Genomic DNA, 16,738 nt, shown 5'->3' on the forward strand with positions numbered 1-16,738 from the left:
GGCGGCATGTGGAACTCCTCCTCGGGCGCGGCGGAGGAGGGGATGGAGGGGATGGAGGGGATTGAGGGGAAGCAGGCGGTGGAGGGGGCGGACCCCGCCCGCGCCGCGCTGGTTGCCGCGCTGCACGGCGCGCTGCTGCTGGTCGGCGTGGCGGGCAACGCCGTGCTCTGCGCATGCGTGTGCGCGCAGCAGAGCGCGCGCATGCGCAACCACCTGCTGCTCAACGTGTGCGTGTCCGACCTGCTGGTGTGCGCGCTGGGCGGCTCCGTGGCCGCCGCCGCCGCCGCCGCCCCCGGCCTCGCCGCCGCCGAGCCCGTCTGCCGCGCCGCCGCCTTCCTGCAGGTACGTGCTGCACTGCATGACCTCCCGACCTGTTGCACTGGGTACTTTTACTGCACGACCTCCCGGCATGCTGCACTGGGTACTTTTACTGCGTGACCTCCCGACATGTTGCACTGGGTACTTTTACTGCACGACCTCCCGACATGTTGCACTGGGTACTTTTACTGCATGATCTCCCGACATGTTGCACTGGGTACTTTTACTGCATGACCTCCCGACATGTTGCACTGGGTACTTTTACTGCATGACCTCCCGACATGTTGCACTGGGTACTTTTACTGCATGATCTCCCGACATGTTGCACTGGGTACTTTTACTGCATGACCTCCCGACCTGTTGCACTGGGTACTTTTACTGCACGACCTCCCGACATGTTGCACTGGGTACTTTTACTGCATGATCTCCCAACATGTTGCACTGGGTACTTTTACTGCATGACCTCCCGACATGTTGGACTGGGTACTTTTACTGCATGACCTATCGACATGTTGCACTGAGTACTTTACTTTTTCATGCGGTACTTTTACTGCATGTGCTAACAAATGTAAATAAATATTATCTTTAATGCTACGTAATGTTCTTTAAATCATTAATATTATTACAAAGTTATATTAATTTAGTATTAAATAAATATCACTTTGTTGTAAATATTTTTAATTAAATTCGCACTACAAAAAAAACCTACTTAAACAGTAGGAAAAACCTAATCAGTTGAACTATCCAAATAATACTGTTTGTTTTTATTTAAAATTGATCATCCATCGAGTGTCAGTTGTGTAGCTTGCGAGACGATTGTGTGTTTGTGTTTGTGATATCATCGTGACTCCAGTGGTAACGTGCATTCCGTACCAACACGTCACACGTTTGAGTGGAGCTTCTCAGCTTGTTGTTCCCTGATTGAATTAAATGAAGCGAATTTACATTAAACAGAAACAAAGGAAACCAATTGTAATTAAATAAAACTGTTTTAATTTGAATCGAATTTAAATGAATCAAATGCACGAATTCTAACAAAATTAATCGAAGAAGAAAAAAAAACTGAAATGTACTAAAATGTTACCTAACTCTGCATATCAAAGTGAAACGATCGAAATAATCTGAAACGAAACAAATGGAATTGAAATACAACCAAATTAAACGAAATAAATTGAAAATTAATGTATCAAAATTAATTAATTGTAACAATAGAAATGAAATGAAATGTAGGACAAGGACAAGTAGTTCCGCTGACTCGCTGCCCTCTTCCACGACTTCCGCCTCTTCGCTGTCGAGTCCCCTCCCCTCTCCCCCCTCCATCACCCGGCGCCCCTGCACTACAGCGGGCTGCCTAACTCGCAAGGGTGAAGCGCGCGGTATATAGGTGGTGTATGGCTGGTTGCGGACACATCAGGGGCTAGGCACGTCCAGTATTGGGAACACACATGTTCCCGGAGTCACGGTACACCGGTAAACATGCTGAACTTTTAAGCGAGATACTTGACAGATTTTGTCCATTGTTGAACACTGAAAGAGAGAGGCAACGAAGAGTCCATTATTGAGCATAAAAAGAGACAGTTAATCAAGGATGTCCATTGTTGAACATGTTGGGCTGGGGCCAGTAGATGCTTGAGCGACAGGTGGCTGTAGATCTCAGAGCCACTCACCTCCTCATGAGCGAACTGCCCACTCGTGAGAGACCTTGCAGCATATTCCCGTCGCCCGGGCTGTCCTACCAGACACCGCCACGCCCGACTGCTCCAGGTATTATATTTCCCCGGCGGGGAAATGAGGGAAGAACTATTTTTAGCTTCTCGCTCCGCCTTTTTTTTTCCTTTCAAATTTTTTTTTACCTCCAGCGGAAAATACTCTTTTTTTTTCCTACCCTCCCCCGCAAACCCACGTATTGATTACCTAGCCGACACCTAGGCCATTGTGGCGCTTGTCGCCCAGCGCTATAAAAAATTACTACTTTCTTGTTTCACCAACCCCCTTCCCCCTCCCCCCCCCCTCCTCTGCACCAACTCGTCTGTCACACCTGCAACAGGCACGCCTACAGCATAAAGGAACGCTTACCCCATTTGTTTTCCGGCTTAAAGAAGGAGGGGTGAATTCTAGATGATCCCAACATTTGTATTCAAATTACGTCCACAGTTATGTATACAATCCATCTTTGTACACAACTGCAAACACCTTTAGTGTAAAATATAACCTGATTCACACTTTTATACCGGCTGGAAAATTATTCGTATAACGAGTTTCATGCATGTATTAACGTCCGATGGACTAACAAACATGACTTACCATGGATTAAAATTGTTCGTATTAGTTTGAATTCACAAGGCTAGGAATACAATAAATTAATAATACTCACAAATTGTGTGATAGAGCCTACACGCGCCAACCTTACAAGTAAATTCAATTTAAAAATATAGGCCAAATAATATTACTAACTTTAACATTCGTTTTTTCTGTTCAGTTCACAAAATAATTGTAGCTATTGAGCTGTTATGTAGGAAATTGAGTATGTATAAAAATAATTTGCATTTTTCTGAGAGCACCTCGGCACTTTCTTCTATAATTTTAAATTTCAGTTATGTACATAATTAGGGTCACGAGAACATAAGTAATATCACTGCAAGTTTTTATACTTTGAGTCACCAAATTGTAAGTACAAATAAGAACAATTAAAAGCAAATGACATCAAAAACAAATATATTAAATATTTAATGGCTACGTGATTTTTTACTTATTAGCAAAAATATTAACATTCATAGCCTATTGTTTATTCAAGTGTACAAAAAAGGATATTGTGATCAAAAATTAATATTTAAAATAAATGAACAAATAACTGTAAAACCAAATGACATAGGGCCTAGAAGCAAAATTATGGTTATTTTCAGAATCAAGAGGTACTTAATGCATCTGATGTGTGTCTTTTTAAGTAAATTATTTTAAAAAAATATAGGACATGTTTTATATTTTTTTAATATTTTTTTCCTCTTCAGTGAAAAACGAAGACAGTTGTTAGTTTGTTATAAAACCCGCTCGGCATGTTAACGAAGCTACAAAAAGAGGACATGCCACGATAAAAAGAGAAAGTATGGTAACTTTATTTATACCTGTTTCAGAATTATATTTAGTAACATGCTCCAGTCTGTAGTTTCTATGAGAGGAAAACTATTTCAGGTGCACAAATATAAACGACACCACAATAACACCCGCTCGGACACGTCATCTTAAAGCAAATTGCAAAAGCTAGGACATAATTAGGTATGTCCAGACACTATAATTTTTTTATGATTATAAGCTAAAATAGCGTGTGTTTTCACTCTTTTACGTTATTGATTACATATTCTAGTGATTTCAGTGACTTTAGAGAACTATCGGTAGTAGATGAACCAAAGCAGTATGCATATAGTGATTTATCTGAAATGTTATAGAATAAATACTGCACGGTTAATGTTTGTGCTAAAAATTATTGTAGTAGTTATTACTAACTTTACACGAATAATTTCGGGAGTGATATGTGTCGATAGTCTTGTAATTTTCAAAATACGGAAATATTAACTTCCTTACTAAAAGTTGTTAAAAAGAGAATATGTTATTTCACTAAAAAAATAATAACTAATAATGAGGCGAAATGTTTAAAAAGTGTTACATAACATATATTATCCTCTTATTTACAGCCCAAATAACATTTATAATAATCTTGGTCGAAATAAGTCTGTCTAAACTCCCTCAACCTTATTATATATAGCCTGATACTTTCGCCGAATAACAAATAATCCCCGCAGGGTTACTTCTTAAGAGAAAGTATCCGGAGAATGTATAGTAATCGTGTAGGTTGATTTATTCCTCTCACATTTGAGAAAATTTTCGACGAAATATTCGTAGTGATTTTGTTATAGCGAAAACATTTTAAGAAATTTTTTCTGGTCGTTAAGTTAAAATAATTGTGTACCTTGTTATCTCTCCTGTAGCAGCTCTTCAAGAGATGCCAAAGGAGAAATGGGTTAGGTTTACTTGCGATCGAACTTATCAGGAGACCCCTACTTATACTCGGGGGAAATGAAAATGACATCATTCGTATCCAACCACGGACCTCGGCGGATGACCGCATCAGCGACCAATAGCCGTTCGCTTCGCTGTCACTAAAGCACGTGGCTACCAGCGATCCTCTTGTAGCTGTAGGAGTTGTCAATACCCGAGTGTTATACAACCCTCTTGACTCGAACGTTTCGCGGATGTCCTGCCGTTCAGGGGGCACAATCGTTAGGTAGTGGTAACCTAGAATAACAACTTAACCTGGCGCATGAACAAGCACAGTGTGTGGATGTTCAGGTGCCATGGATACTACTTGTAAGCAGAGTTTGTGACGCGTGACGCGCGACTGTAATGTGTGACCTGTGACGTGCAGTGGCGTAGCCAGGATTTGTGTATGGGGGGGGGGGGGGGGTGTTAAGAAGCATGCGCCCCCCCCCCCCCCCCGTATTAAAGCGGGATAATTTGGATTTTAAGGTGTAAAATAGTGCTATTTTAGCAGTTTTCGGTAATTAAATTTAAATATTGTAATGGTAAATTTTTTATTAATTTTAATATGAAATTTGTTTGAGTGATGAATAAGAAATTAATAAAAGATTTGGTGCTAAGGGGGGGGGATGTTTGAACCCCTAACCCCCCCCCCCCTGGCTTCGCCCCTGGTGACGCGTGCCGTGTGACGTGTGCCGTGTGACGTGTGACGTGTGACTGTGACTGTGCCGCAGAGCGCGCCGGTGGCCGCCAGCACACTGGCGCTCGCGGCCTTGTCGCTGGACCGCTACGCCCCTGGTGCCGTGTGCCGTGTGACGCGTGCCGTGTGACGTGTGACGTGTGACTGTGACTGTGCCGCAGAGCGCGCCGGTGGCCGCCAGCACACTGGCGCTCGCGGCCTTGTCGCTGGACCGCTACGCCTCGGTGCAGCACCCGCGCCTGCTCACCCAGCTGCGCCACCGCCGCCACCTCGCGGCGCTGCTGGTGGGCGGCTCGTGGGGCGGCGCGCTGCTGGCCGCCGCGCTCGCCTGCTGCGCCGAGTGCGCCCCCGCCTGGCCGCCGCCGGGGGCGGCGCGCCGCGCGCTCGGCGCCTGCCGCGTGGCCGCCGTGTGGCTGGGGCCCGCCGCCGCCGTGGCCGCCTGCCACGTGGCCGTGGGCCGCAAGCTGTGCGAGGTGTCGCTGACGGCGGCGGCGGCGCGCGGCGAGCTGCCCCTGCCCATGCCCGTCATCCGCCGCCGCCGCAACGTCATCCTCGTGGCGGGCGGCGTCGGCGTCGCCGGGGACGGCCCGTCCAAGGTCAGCCGCCTCCCGGCCTGGCGTCCACCGCTCCTTTCCCCGGGAAGCCTTCTCTTCACAGACCAGACAGCCAACTCCCGATCCTGCATCTTCGGGTTTTTTTTTTGTTCATTGTAAATAAATATGGCGGTGTTGATAAAAGGAAAGACCATAAACAAGGCAACGGTATTTATTTGTACGCCGCCATATTTTTCGTTTGCCGTGTGTCCGTGAATGTTTATTTTGGACAACTCATGATAACTAATGGTCAATTAGGTTAGGTTAGCTACATTATAAATACTTTAAAAACATTGTGGACGGTTGATTTGGTTAGGATAGCTACATTAAAGATACTGTGAAATCATGTAAACGGTTTCCTAGCCCTGGATAGCTACATATTAAAAAGGTTATTTGCCAAGCAACCATAAAGTGATTTTACAGTATTTTTAATGTAGCTATACTTACCTAATGTAACCAACCATCCACAATGTTTTAAAGTATTTATAATGTAGCTAACCTATCCTAATCGACCGCAAAATTTAATGCCACACCGGTTTATACAATTAGATATAACGGAAAAAAAAAGCGAGCATGAACTTCGGGGAACTTCGAGTGTAGCTCTCTCGTCTGTGAAGTGATGGCTGCCTCTCTCGGTATACGCATACGGCACTCGGTAGGATTGGTATCGTGAATGTAACGATGCTGCCATCTGTGGCGGATAGCGCGAACTAACTTGACAAAGCTTAAAGGAAACTTAATGATATTAACTGTTTAATGAATTTTCACAAAATGGGCTGTATATGAATAAAATGGTTCGTCCAAAGTTAGGATCAAAGCCGGGCTTTATTTTTTTCCCCACAAATTTTTTTCGATTTTATCGAACGATTCGATAGTCGACGTATCTGCTCCGGCAGAGAATTCTAGCGGCGGTTGCGGAAACTACGTGTGTTCCGCGTCTACAAATGTAGTTTAAATACGCATCACATATTTATCACACTCGGCATTATTTTTAAGGAATTCTACGTTAAATTTTGCGTCGCCGAATTCCGTGTTATAAGTGTATTTGCAACATGATAACACATGAACTTGCTCGATACCGAGGTTAGATGTGTACACATCCCTGGCGAGTACTGAAATACTTGTTCTCTGTTTCTCTTTATGTTTACGTCTAACGCTCATCTTCTTGTTGACTTACTAACTAGAGTAAATTTAATGACGTAATTTAATGACGTGTAAAGAATGTATCACAAACTGGAATGGCTTGGGTGTATTACCAAAAGATTTTAATAAGTCCCTGATTTATTGGCAGATTCATGTGTTTGGTTTTTTCCTTCTTCTTCTTTTAGTCCGTTTGATATTTTTATTTACCAGGAATCATTCCAACATTTTGAAAACCTAAAAAGAGATATAACTGAATTTAAAAAAAAAACATTTCATTGACTTTTTAACTAGAGTAAATTTAATGACTTAACATTTCTGGAACTATGTGCATGTTTGATATTTTTATTTGCCAGAATACATCAAAACATTTGGAAAATCTAAAAAGAGATATAACTCAATTAAAAAAAAAAACAGAAACATTGCATTGACTTTTTAACTAGAGTAAAATATAATGACGTAATAGCTATATGCATGTTTGATATTTTTACTTGCCTGAATACATCATAACATTTGGAAAACCTGAAAAGAAAACAAAAACTGAAACACCTCATGCCATTGATATAACTGCTAGAGACATGCGGAGACATCTAGAGACACGTAGAGACATGTAGAGACATCTAGAGACATGTAGAGACACGTAGAGACATGTAGAGACATCTAGAGACATCTAGAGACACGTAGAGACATGTAGAGACATAAAGAAGCGAGTGGGCGCGCGCAGGTGATCCCCTTCCACTGCGGCGGCGACTCGTCCTCCGACGAGGAGGCGCTGGCCCTGCAGATCTGCGCCGACCTGGACGAGCTGCGGCGGCCGCCGCCCGCGCCGCCCCCGCGCCGCCCCCACCGCCTCCGGCGCCTGCCCGCGTGCCGGGGGCGGGGCCGCGCGCGCCGCGCCTCGCGCTCCGAGCGCGCCATCGTTCGCGCCAACCGCCGCCTGCGGCCCCTCGCCACGCCGCCGCTCGCCAAGGCCGGGGGCGGCCAGACGCCCGCCGCGCGCCGCCGCCTCGCGCGGCTCCTCTACCTACAGGTGACTCACCCCTCCCCCAATCAACTGTCTTTGAGCAATGGGAGTGCATGACTTGATGTAAGCTTTTGGACATACGCCATCGCTAACCACATGCATGTCTGCAGAAGAAAACTACAAAAAACCAAAAGACAAAAAACACAAATTAAGCAAAAGTTGCTGTTGTCAGCAGGATATATACAGGGGCGTAGCCAAAAGGGGGGGGGGGGGATTTAGGGGTTATAACCCCCCCCCCCCTCCACTTAGCAACCATTTTATTCTTATCTGAAAGCAGGTTAGCTAAAAGCCTGTGTGTCTTACTGCTATCACCGGCCACTGCACTGGAGGGAAAGAGTAAGCGAGCCCTACCGATTCTCCTTCCCTTCCCCTACCCATGTCACGAGCAGAAGCTATAAGGTTGTGACGCCGTGACGGGTCCCAAGTTTTCAAATATCTTACACCTATTGTATTTAACCAGCGCGGTAATTATAAGCAGGTGGTGACTGGGTAACTCTTGGAGCTAGAGCTAATTGTTTCCAGGAATAGGCCAGTTCTGCCGAAACTCGACCATTTTTATTCCTTTTTTTTTTTTTTTTGTACTGTCGAGCTTCGAGCATTATTTATGATTTTGAGTGGACGTGGACAAAGCACTTGGATTGATTAAAATATCTTTAATTAATTTCTTACTTCATCACTCAAACAATTTTTTTATTAAAAAATTAATAATATTTTTACCATTACAATATTTAAAGTTAAGTATATTCCATAACAGGAATATGGTCAACAAACAAAGAAAAACAAAGAAAAATTGACTAAGAGAATGGGATTCAATTCATCATTTGTGTTTTTTTTTTTTTTTTTTTTTTTTTTTTTTCGTGGTGCTGAGAGAGTTTACGTCTTCATTTGGGAGAGCCTACCTCCGTAGCAGGGGATAGTCACTAGATAGGGCCTACGATGGCTCATTGAAGACTGGAAAAGACTTGTGTCAACGTGAGAAAGCTATTTTAAACTAAATAATTTTATAATTTTACATTGAATAATTTGACTTTGATGAAGGAATCTGATTTTATTTTCAAAATTTACTTTAGTTTACTTGTTTAAAATCATTCATTCTAAATACATTATTTCGTTGATATTTTGAATGTAGGTGTTGGTGTCACTGTTCGTTTAAAAATTTAAAACTGTTATAGTTTGAATTTGAAACGAACTCAATTTGGTATTACTTGGAGTTATTTAAAAATTTGATATGGAAAAAGTTAAGAATAAAACTTTTGGAAGAAGATGTTGGGTGCCGCACTGTGAAAATATTAAGCCTAGAAACGATGTGAAAAATTTTAGTTCAAAATAAATATTTGACAATCTACAAGTAAACATGGAGTTGTTAGGTTATGTGTATTTATTGCACTTCAGAATAAGTTATTAATCTGATGGATAGATGATAACCTAAGTTATTCTCCGAACGATTCTAATTTTGAAAAATTGGGGGGGGGGGGGGGGGGGGGGGAGGCGGAATTAAAATTATTTCCATTAATCTAGAATAAAAAAACACCCTAGATCCTAAACAATATGGAGCCCTAAATCCTGCGGTATTGGGACAAACAAAATTACCTTCTTAAACAATAACATTGAATTCAATTTTTGTAAGTACATACATTTAATAAATAAAAAACCATTCGAAAACTATTTTAAAACCATAATTTAACATTATGCATTAATAAAATACGTATTTAAAATACATTTTTGCATGGTTTATTTCACGCTGATTGTTGGTATTAATACATTACATAGTGGCAGTTATCCGAGAAAAAAATAAGGAAAGAGGTTCAACCTGGGAGTGAAATCTCTCTCTATTTCTATACTCCTTGCTCCGTAGCGTAGTGGGATGCATACTTGTTTACAGTGTGAGGGGTTCTAGGTTCGAGTCCCGGGTAAGGCATGGGTGTTCATATACGTACGGTAATTTGATCGATGATATGATAATGAAAAAGGCTTTGAATACGAAATTAAATGAACCTATGGCCATTGGCATACCGCTGTAGACCACCAAAAATTAATGAAGTGAAGTGTTGCTTGCCAATCGTGTACTTTACCCCTTCTGTCCTGTCTTTATGCCTAACGCGGACTGGTATATAGGCTCCACACACGCCTCAAATACCCCTATGGTTTTATATAACTATTTTTGATAATTCACAGTCACTATTTAAAGTTAAAATAGTTCAGCATCTATTTTCCGATGCTCACTGCTGACCTCTGCCTTTTCGTCGACCCTCATCCCGATTCTCTCTATACCTTGCTTCGACCTCTCGAAGCCAAGCTTCCAATCTGAGCTGACGTCACAGCAGATGGGCAGCGGGCTAAGTGCCGACAAAGAAGGCCACGTCATCCATTGAACACTACTTGTAACATCATTGCCCCCATGGTTGTGTTTACAAAATTTTCTACCTGGTGAACAATGAGGTAGAGACAAGAATTTTAAAAAGTAGCATTACAGTAAACATTGACGAAGGAAACAGAACCCCAAAAACCCACTGTCTACTACAAAACCCACAAGTACCTATCCTAAAAAAAATTTAAGTGAAACGACACAGATTCGCTTCATTGGTGTGAGTGGTCTAACCACTCAACTATTTTAGGTTTATTTTAAAGTACCATCAAACGGGGTGAACAGAAACAAAACTTGTTGCTATTTCATAATGAAGGGAAAATGTATCAGTAAGAGGTTAATAATTCTTTTGCACGTTGGCTAATCTGTAAATTTTAAAAAGAAATTTAGTTTCAGTGATTGTTAGCACTGTAACTTGTAAAATTGATGAGGGATTTATAATTGTTGTGTTTACGAGTGTTTTGTAAACTTTACATGTAAATACGACACAACATTTCTTTGTGCAGTTTCAATCCACGTTTTTTTAAATACATATTCACCCATGAAGAGATGTCAATAATATATAATTGCGTAAATGTTTTGATTTTCCTGTAACATATTTTTCACTGAGGTTATGTCACACATTTGTGCCGAGTGAACAGAAACACCAACATTCATTGTTTCTATTCACCCCAAAATTTCATAACCTTAAATTTTAAACTCTATCACTACTATGTTATTTGATTGAAGTGTTATAATTGAAAGTATTTGTAATTTGCAAAAAATATCCTATGTCAATAAGCCAAAAAAAGAAGGTACATTCAATGAGATTTCCGATGATATGTGTACGAGGTGTATAGCTCTTAACATACAAAACTTATGGCCTATCAAAAAAATACCCCAGAATGATGGTTTTTACACCATACTTTTAAAAGAAAATTAGCTATATTTCAGAAAGTATTAATAATAAAAATTTATAAATTAGGGGTTTTTCTTAGGAAAGGTAGTTGTGAACACGAACTAAGTTTTGGTGGAGTAAAAAATCATGCAGCAAAAAAAAATTTCATTTTTATATTTGTCATGGAATGACGCACATTATAAAGTGGTACCTGTAGCAGCACAGCGAGATAACAGTTGCTACGTGGTACTGGATAGTGAACCGGCCACTGACTGCACTGTGCGCGCGCAGGCGGCGGTGTTCGCGCTGTGCTGGCTGCCCCACGCGGCCTGCCAGCTGTGCGAGCTGCTGGCCGGCGACACGGACCGGGCCGCAGCGCGCTCCCTCCTGCCCTTCACGCTGCTGCTGGGCCACGCCCACTCCGCGCTGCACCCGCTGCTCTACTGGCTGCTCAACCGCCAGTCGCCCCAGCTGCAGGGGTGCGCGCCCTTCCGCTGGCCCCGCGTCCGCCACCCGGCGCGCCTGCCCCAGCACGGCCTGTTCCGCCTGCCCGCGCCGCGCCGCCGCCGCAACCCCCCGCCCTCCTCCACCAACGAGGCGGCGCTGGGCGTGTTCCACCCGCGCTACACGGTGCCGCGCCCCCAGGAGCGCCAGCGCTTCCCCACGTCGCACTTCCTGCCCTGACTGCCGACATCTCTCAACGCTCCCCTCCCAACAGTGTGGGAGTATCGCACCAGTTCTCTTCTGTTAGGGATCACTCCCTGTTGTTGATTGGGAGGGTATTAGAGCTTCGGCAGCGACCAGAGGCTGGGGCCACCAACCCAGCATGGTCACCGCCTCAGCCCCTCTACCGCACTCAGCTGACCAGATAGTTGGCTGTGTCCTACCACTGTGAGTGTGTGAGCGGAGAGCGCGAACTCCCTCCCCCCTTCTCCCCGTGCACCAACATCCGGACGTCGCTGGTCGACAACGGCGAAACCAGGCCATACAACCCAGCCCTGTCAGAGAGCCACATTCGGGGCCATTCACAACCGAAGTAATAGTGTTGTTACCAAGAGACAATATTCCTGCCTTCGAAAATCATAGTTTAAAGAACTGAACTAGTGGCTTGAAGCGGTGATCAGAAACATGTAGAATTTTTTTTTTAATTGATGCAATTCCACCTTCATCTTTCAAACAGCTCTTCTACAAACAAATTAACATATTTATTAACATTGTAACTGCAATGTCCCACAACAAGATTTAAATTGATCAGAGCAAATTTCCTGGATGTCAAGAAGCTCTCTCTGTATATCGTGAGCATGCTTCGGTCATCGGCATCCCTGTGTGTGGAAAGTCTTGAGGGTGTAAGGTTATGGATTTATTTAAGCAATAGTACATGAGCCCAAACAAAACTTGAGCTGTTTTCCGTTCCTGGATTTTGGATGAGCGCAGTTTAATTCCCACTGTCAAGCACGTCATGGAAGTAAATCCCTATTTGTTCGATTCTAACCCAATATTGTTCATCAACTGCACAAGGCCCGCATGTGCTGATGTTGGATGGCACAACAAAATTCACTTATGATGATTTCATCAAAAATGTTATTCCTAGCTGCAGTTATTGCCAAACAAACTCCAGAAATGTGAATCATGGTCTTTCTGCCACTTACAAAATATGAGTCTAGAAAAGATACCTACTCAAGATCAAATAAAAACCATAAACAGGAAAAGTACCTTTGTCAACCTGTATAGAATGTATTAAAGTTAATGGAGTTCAATGGAACATTTATATATTCATAGGATTTTAATCTTTAAGCAGATATACTGCTGCCTAACAGTGCAATGCAATATTTGTGCCCTGACTTTGCACTGTGGTAGGCTTAGACACGCACAAAGTCACAACCAGTTGCCAGATTGGTGCCAGATGCAGATGATCTTGCGATGCAGACGCCACAAAGCGAGTGCGACTACGTGCAGATGCAGCACAGCATGTAAGACAGGGCAGTTTACCTTGTGTTATGCTGCATGAGAGACAAATCCCAGGTGGTAAGGTCTAACTGGACCCCTGGGCAATAGTGCGCACAACGTTCTGTAAGTTTGCAAGCCATTGTTCATGCAGCGACCGGAACATGGCCTTCATGAATCTCACGGAGAAACTATTCCTTTTTGACGGTGTGAGCACCCTCCCTTAAACTCACATCCACGTGGATGGTTTTACTCCTCGTGCAGCTTAACAGTGTAAATGGTGAGCTGTTATATTACTATAAAGTTATTAATTTTGTTGTTAGGGTCTAGTACACATAAGTAAAATGTATTTTAAAAATAAAACCAGTTCTATTGTAAAATCCAGAATTTATTTCAAACATTACCAAGTTCAGTGTGACTTAAGTACTAACTTTGTACAAAAAAGATGTAGAATATTTGATGACACTAAACAGTTCCACGTAGAATCCCAGTTTTATAATTCTCTAAAAAACACACTTTAAATTTTATATTTTCATGAAACAAGAGAATTTATTGTTTCCATGAACACATCCGTAATTGTAACACTAAAACTAGAGTTTCCTGCTTATCTTGAAGGAATACAACCAAGGCCATAGCCAGTGGCAAAGGGGCAGCTGTCCCCCTTCCAAAGTGAAAAAAATCTAATAAAGGAGCAAGAAACTGTAGTAAGAAAAAATTTGTATCTAATCCTTACAAAACATTGTTCAAAAAAATTTGTGTTTAATAATTATGTTTTTTTTTTTTTTTTTTTTCATCATGGAAGAGGCTGAGTTACATTAAATAAATGCTCCCCACCCCTTGTGTTTTGAGCTTGATTACGCCCTTGAAGACAACCTTGCATTTATCAAATCTGGACAGACGTAAGCTATATGTAACATTTGCCACAATAGGGGCGTAATTTTGTTTGGAAACGTATCATTTTCCCAAAAAGGAAAGCAATATGGTGTCTTGGCTGGTCAGTGATTTGGTTTATTTTCAGCTGTAAAAAATACCACTTTGTAAGGAGGAACATTACTTACCACAGAATTACTAGGGAGAGAAACGTTCGTCACTTCTTTAGCAAAAACCAGGGCACTGTGAACCAACTCCCCACCACCAATCCACAATTTGGGATCAACTAAGCAACACTTAAATAATTTATCAAGCAACTATGTGTACAATAAAAACAAGACATTAGCCAAATTAGTAATAAAAGTAACTTTGTAAACATAAACGGATACCGACAAATAATTTTACAAGTACAAATATAAATTAGTTTAGCCATTTTGGTATATCAGATTAAACTTCTAGATACCTTTCTGACAATAGCCATTAGTTGAAGGCCAAGCTTTAATAGCGATTATATACCTGCCTTAAGTTAAGACCACTAAAATTAACAGTTTTTTTTTTTCAAACAGCTCTTTTAAATGACTTACCTTCGTAGGAAAAGTTCGAACCTTAGTAACATGAGCCATTTAAACAAATTATTGTTACAATCTCACCTACATTAAAAATCCATAGAGCTAATGTATACACATACCTAATTTTTGAGTGAATGAGATTCAAGTAAAATAGTTCCCATGGACATGTTTAATTTCAAGTGTATCAAATATTCTGCACATGATGTTCCTCAGTAGTTGGTCACAACACTACTAGACTGTTGATAGTGCCAGTCATTCTTACCAACACAAGTTTCAGTGTGTTGCATGAAACTGACATAATGCTGTACCTGCAGATCACTGAATGGAAAACATTTTAACATTTGGATGTGTTCCATGTTGTGTCTCTCACTAAATGTTTTTTACACTTCAATTCTGTTGTTACATGTTACTCATGTTGTGTGTGTGGTAAGTTGGTTATGCAATCTAAGTGCCGTGAACAAGTTTCCCACAATAACCAAGGACAGCCCACACTATGGTATTGTGGGTCGATTTGGAAAACTGTTAAAATGTGGCAGGCAAAGTCTTTACCTCGTATGTTCTTAAGTTCATTTACCCCAGTTTTCTGTTATGCTACTTAAGTTTACATTGTTTACAACTCACATGCCACTGGTAAGGGGCAGGGGGTTATAGCCCCTCCCCAGCTCGAATTCATTTTATATTTATTTTGGAGTGTACATTTATGCTAACATAAGTACTTAAAATCATGTGTTGAAACTTTTCTTTCATCAAATATTGTATGAAAGTAATAATGTTAAGTATCTGTGACCATGAATTTTCAAGGTCAATGTCAGACTTCTTTAATTACATGTGTTGCAACTGCAGCCTTTCTTTGTACGATAGCCCCCCCCCCCCCCAACCCCCCCCCCCCCCCCCCGAGAAGCGTTCCTGGATCCACCCCTGGCCACCTATTCTTCACAACTCGCAACTATAAAAACATTAACCACTACCAGGCTGAACAAATTACAGTCAAAACTCAAGACTACCTGAAACCCCCCTTCTTTCCTTCCCCTCCCCCCCCCCCCCAGGTCCCTGCCTTTCACAGGACAGCCGACACACTACTGGTCTCCGAACCACATCTCGGCAAAACAGATGAGCACAACTATGAGCCGCAGGCACATAGCTTACTATTCCGCCCGAGAAAACAATAGCAAGATTTAAAAATGTAGACCTAAACATGTGAATTGGAAACTTTACACATCTTTACCCAATATAAAAAATGATGCAAAAAAATTTCTAAAAATTAACATGGCATATTCAGAATTTCAACACCAATCCTCCTGTTGAAAAAATAAATAACTAAATAAAAATACCAGCATCACCATGCTGCTCTCGTAGATAAGTGTTGCTGTATATCGGAGGACACAAACTAGCAACCTGCCTGTTCCGGCCAACTTTTTCTACACATCATAAACTGTATGTCATAGGGCCAAAGTTATTTTATTTTAACTTCAGTAATGATTTTTTTAATGTTGATAAAGTTAAATGTTTAATTTGCCAATTTATATTTTCCTTTATTTTCATTAATTTTTATTCCCAGTGGAACACGTTAACTATAAATTACTCTGCACTGACAAATCATTTGTAACTAGGTGTGTTTATCATGTAAATAAAACCTAACTGGATAGCACAATGTACACAGAAACTTAAACGGAGACACTCACGACAAACTCTAGGGTAGTGTACATGTAAACCAATGAAGATAAAAATTACATTTCCAACTTTTCCATGTTGCCTCATTTCTCTTCACCACGAATAGTGCTCAGGATGAAATCCTAAATTGAAATAGAAATGTGAGATTAATGTGTTCTTTCCATTTGTGTAAGAATAAGATAAAAAATATTTTCATATTTATCTTTAAAGAAAACTTTCTTTATTATGTAAGTAATGTTGACAATGTTGTGATTATAAAAATGGTGAATAAAATGTTGTTAAAATCTGACATTTGTACAGCCTTGATTTACATCCTTCCCAGTTAAACGTTTCTGAATGTTCCTGATTTCAAGTTTCCCACTGCCTTGACACTAAGCCAGTAACTGTACAAAATTAAATTTTTAATTATTTGTCTGCCAGTACACTCATTTACACATCACCGGAGAACTACGGACTTACAATAAGCATGTGTTCTCGGGCAAGTGTCATGAGTCGATTTTTTGTAAGTTGAGCTAAGACCAAAATTTATAACATTTGGCCCTTAAAACTTAAAAACTACATTAGATCACTCATTTTACCAATCATGCTGTGTGAGAATAACATTTACAATTAGACTGTGTAATAAAAAAAAACAT

At 41.5% G+C, this 16,738-nt stretch overlaps 1 protein-coding gene across 1 annotated transcript; it reads left to right on the forward strand.

The window, feature by feature from the left end:
* The first annotated feature begins 6 nt into the window (after nucleotides 1-6).
* Nucleotides 7-16,331, forward strand: LOC134533373 (uncharacterized). Its single transcript, XM_063370893.1, has 6 exons — nucleotides 7-342; nucleotides 5,085-5,162; nucleotides 5,212-5,646; nucleotides 7,508-7,813; nucleotides 10,671-10,742; nucleotides 11,341-16,331. Exons 1-6 carry the CDS (start codon nucleotides 7-9, stop codon nucleotides 11,731-11,733), a joined length of 1,620 nt encoding a protein of 539 aa, XP_063226963.1. The 3' UTR covers nucleotides 11,734-16,331.
* Nucleotides 16,332-16,738: the final 407 nt, after the last annotated feature.

This window comes from Bacillus rossius, chromosome 6 (assembly GCF_032445375.1).
Source record: "Bacillus rossius redtenbacheri isolate Brsri chromosome 6, Brsri_v3, whole genome shotgun sequence".
Taxonomy (NCBI): domain Eukaryota; kingdom Metazoa; phylum Arthropoda; class Insecta; order Phasmatodea; family Bacillidae; genus Bacillus; species Bacillus rossius.